We start from the raw sequence: 3,305 nt of genomic DNA, 5'->3' as shown, positions 1-3,305 counted from the left end.
AAATTGTAAAAATGTCTAATTCATTAAATTTTTATAATTGATTCATTTATTCAATACGTAATATTTAAATTGTAAAAATTAATAATAAAATCGATATTTTAATTATTTTGGATGGAAATAGAAAAAATATTGTCCTTTCGATTTAATTTGTACTTCTTTAAGAAAGGTACAAACTAAAAATTTATATCTTAAGATAGAAAGAAACTTTTATTTGTCTCTTTCTTTATAGTTATATTTATTACCGAATTCTCCTATTTATATATTTAATTTTATGTTCTTAATACACAAACCAATTCAAGCAACCAATTTGCATTTGAAACCGCTCATAAATGATTAATAAAGAGTACCGTATAAAACTTTGATTTGTAGTTAGAGGAATAACTCCAATCCCAGATCACGTACAAACCATCCTTTTATTTAAGATATGAAATCACACAAATACACAACAATTTGGAATCTCAATGATAGAAGACAGTAATAAAACTAAAAGTTGTCATACTAATTCATTTCTTATTATTTTTGGCCATCATGGTTCATTTTGCTGAAATTTAATTAAGTACAGCAAAGCTTAAGAGCTAGACTTGAGTGTGTTTCCGATATCAATGACAAATCTATATTTCACATCTGCTTTGTAAAGACGGTCCATTGCTGTGTTGATATAGTCAACAGGAATGACTTCAATCTCAGCTTTTACATTATGCTCAGCCGCAAAGTCAATCATTTCTTGAGTCTCCTTTAACCCTCCAACGCTACTACCAGCTACTATTTTTCTCCCTGCCACGTTATCAAAAACACTTGAACAACTTCATAGCTACTAGCAAATATTATATTATTAATTACTTAGTCATAAAAATACAGAATATTTTTTTTATGCTTACCCATGATTAAAGGAAACACTGGCAGCTCTAGCTTCGCTACTGCACCAACCAATACAAGCTTTCCATGAGACTTCAACATTCCAAGCAAATGTAACAAAGGATGATCTGCAGAAATCGTGTCAATAATACCATCCATTGTACCAATAACACCCTGCAAAATGAAGAATTACACATTTCTTTATAAGCTATAAAACACAAATTGTTAATGCTAAATGTATACGAAAAAATGATGCATATAATAATGTTCTTATTTATTTGTCAACCGAATCACTTATCTTAAAAATTTAAACCGATAAAAATAAATAATATGAATAATTATATCTCTAATACCTGCATCTGATCTTGGTCAGTGCTTATGACAAAGGAGTCAGCTCCCAAATTTTCCAACGCCTCCTTCTTTTTATGAGGCGATGTACTAACAACCGTGACCTTAGCGCCAAAGGCTTTGGCGAACTTGACAGCCAGGTGGCCTAAGCCGCCAAGACCAACCACAGCAAGATGTAAACCGGGCTTATCGAGTCCGAAGTACCGGAGGGGGCTATAAACTGTAATCCCAGCACAGAGCAGAGGGGCGGCTGCATCAAGTGGTAGTCCGTGGGGAATTCGAATCACGAAGTCCTCGTGGGCTACCATGGTGTCGGAAAAGCCTCCGTATGTGGTGGTGCCGTCGACATTCTTAAATCCATAGGTGGGAATCTTTTTTGGACAATAACTCTCAAGGTTGTCAACACAGCTTTGGCATGAACGGCAGGAGTCAACCATGGTTCCAACACCCACTTTGTCCCCAATCTTGAACTTTTCTACCTTGCTTCCCACCTCTGTCACTTCCCCAACTATCTCATGCCTGTATATATATCATTATCATCAAGGATTTTTTTAGTAGTTGATATCTGTGCTTATTTATTTCTGAGACAGAACATAACAAAATCTATTTTAATTTTTGTATACTATGAATTAGGAATGAAAGATACCCTGGTACTAATGGATAAATGGAAACGCCGAAGTCGTTCCTGGACAAGTGAAGGTCAGTGTGGCATATTCCACAGTACAATATTTTCAAGGTCACATCTTTCTCACCCGTTTCCCTGAAATAATTAAATTGGACATTCATTAAATCCTCTCTTCTTTTGGGCAATCATAATCATAATTAGATCTAACAAATTACTCGCTACTCAGCACATGCAAGAGTTCAAATAAGGTAAAGTGAATGAACCTTCTTGAGAAGTTAAAAGGGGAAAGAAAACCAGTAGAATCTCTTGCTGCCCATCCGAAAGCCTTCTTAGGATGCTCAGATTCATGTTGTGATGCTGCCATTTGAATCTCTCAATTTCACAAATCTTAAGGGAAGACAATAATGGCTTTCTAAGGCTAATAAGTGCTGTTAAGATATTTCACTAAGAGTTTGTACTCATCTGTGAGCTCGCATTTAATTTGCCGAAAGCGATTATTGGCTAAGTCCAACTCTAACCTCAGCTTATTGGCTTCTTTTAAGACTCCATTTAAGGGTTTATCGTTAGCCAATGAATTACTGCATATACAAGACGGGATTCGAATTCTCAACATTTGTTTAAACGAACAAGTGAGCTTACTCGACCAACCCAAGTTGGTTCTTTCTTCATAGATATTGATGTATATTAAATCATAAAGAGGGCTGCGTTATACAATTTTATTACCAGAATTATGTCTCCTTGTAAGTTGTAAACTTGTCAACGTCTTACCCCGGGGCGGCTAACATTTTATACCATTTTTGTTACCAATTCTTTATCATTTAAGATGCACGGTGTACCTTACCTCACAAAATACGAATAACATTTTTTATTTTTGGAGTGTTTTTATACAAATTAATTTACTGTTTTTTGGTGCACTTAAAAAATATGAATTTTTTTCTTTGAAATTAATGCATATTATTAAATTTATTTTTTCTCACCAATTACTTCTATATCTAATATAATAAAAAATTGTAAGTAATGATATACCAAAAGATTAATGTAAATAACAGAATTTTTTATATTCTAATACTTGTTGACGTATTGAATGAGCTATATAGATGTTGACAGTGTCTGCTGATAATATTAAAAGTTTAAAACCGTAAAAGTCAATTTTTCAAGTTTGATAGTATTTTTTTCCGTTTATTTACATGGGCCAAATCCTCCGTCGACTTGGTCATGTGACGCTCTCCCTCTGGATCGGGTCCAAATCCTCTTTATTTTTTTGATACGACGAAATTGTTTTCCAAAATTTTTTTTTATGATATCTGCTAGTTCAACAACCCAACGAATAATTCATTACAAATTTAAATTTTATTTAAAGGTCTATTTTTAGCCAATTACAATCCAAATTAGTTTCAAGAACCATGATATGCTAATTTGATTAAATAAAAAAGTCACCATCCCACTTAGCCTATAAATAGCGAGCAGAATATTCATT

At 33.4% G+C, this 3,305-nt stretch overlaps 1 protein-coding gene across 1 annotated transcript; it reads right to left on the bottom strand.

Annotated features, from left to right (window-relative positions):
- Positions 1–394: 394 nt before the first annotated feature.
- LOC107487236 (probable mannitol dehydrogenase) lies at positions 395–2,346 on the bottom strand. Its single transcript, XM_016107850.3, has 5 exons — positions 2,092–2,346; positions 1,850–1,963; positions 1,209–1,722; positions 879–1,029; positions 395–774 (listed from the first exon to the last, which is right to left on the bottom strand). The coding sequence occupies exons 1-5, from the start codon at positions 2,190–2,192 to the stop codon at positions 569–571; spliced, it is 1,086 nt and encodes a 361-aa protein (XP_015963336.1). The 5' UTR covers positions 2,193–2,346; the 3' UTR covers positions 395–568.
- Positions 2,347–3,305: the final 959 nt, after the last annotated feature.

This window comes from Arachis duranensis, chromosome 5 (genome assembly GCF_000817695.3).
Source record: "Arachis duranensis cultivar V14167 chromosome 5, aradu.V14167.gnm2.J7QH, whole genome shotgun sequence".
Taxonomy (NCBI): Eukaryota; Viridiplantae; Streptophyta; class Magnoliopsida; order Fabales; family Fabaceae; genus Arachis; species Arachis duranensis.
Note: the sequence above shows the minus strand (reverse complement) of the source record. Positions and strands in the feature narration are given on the sequence as shown.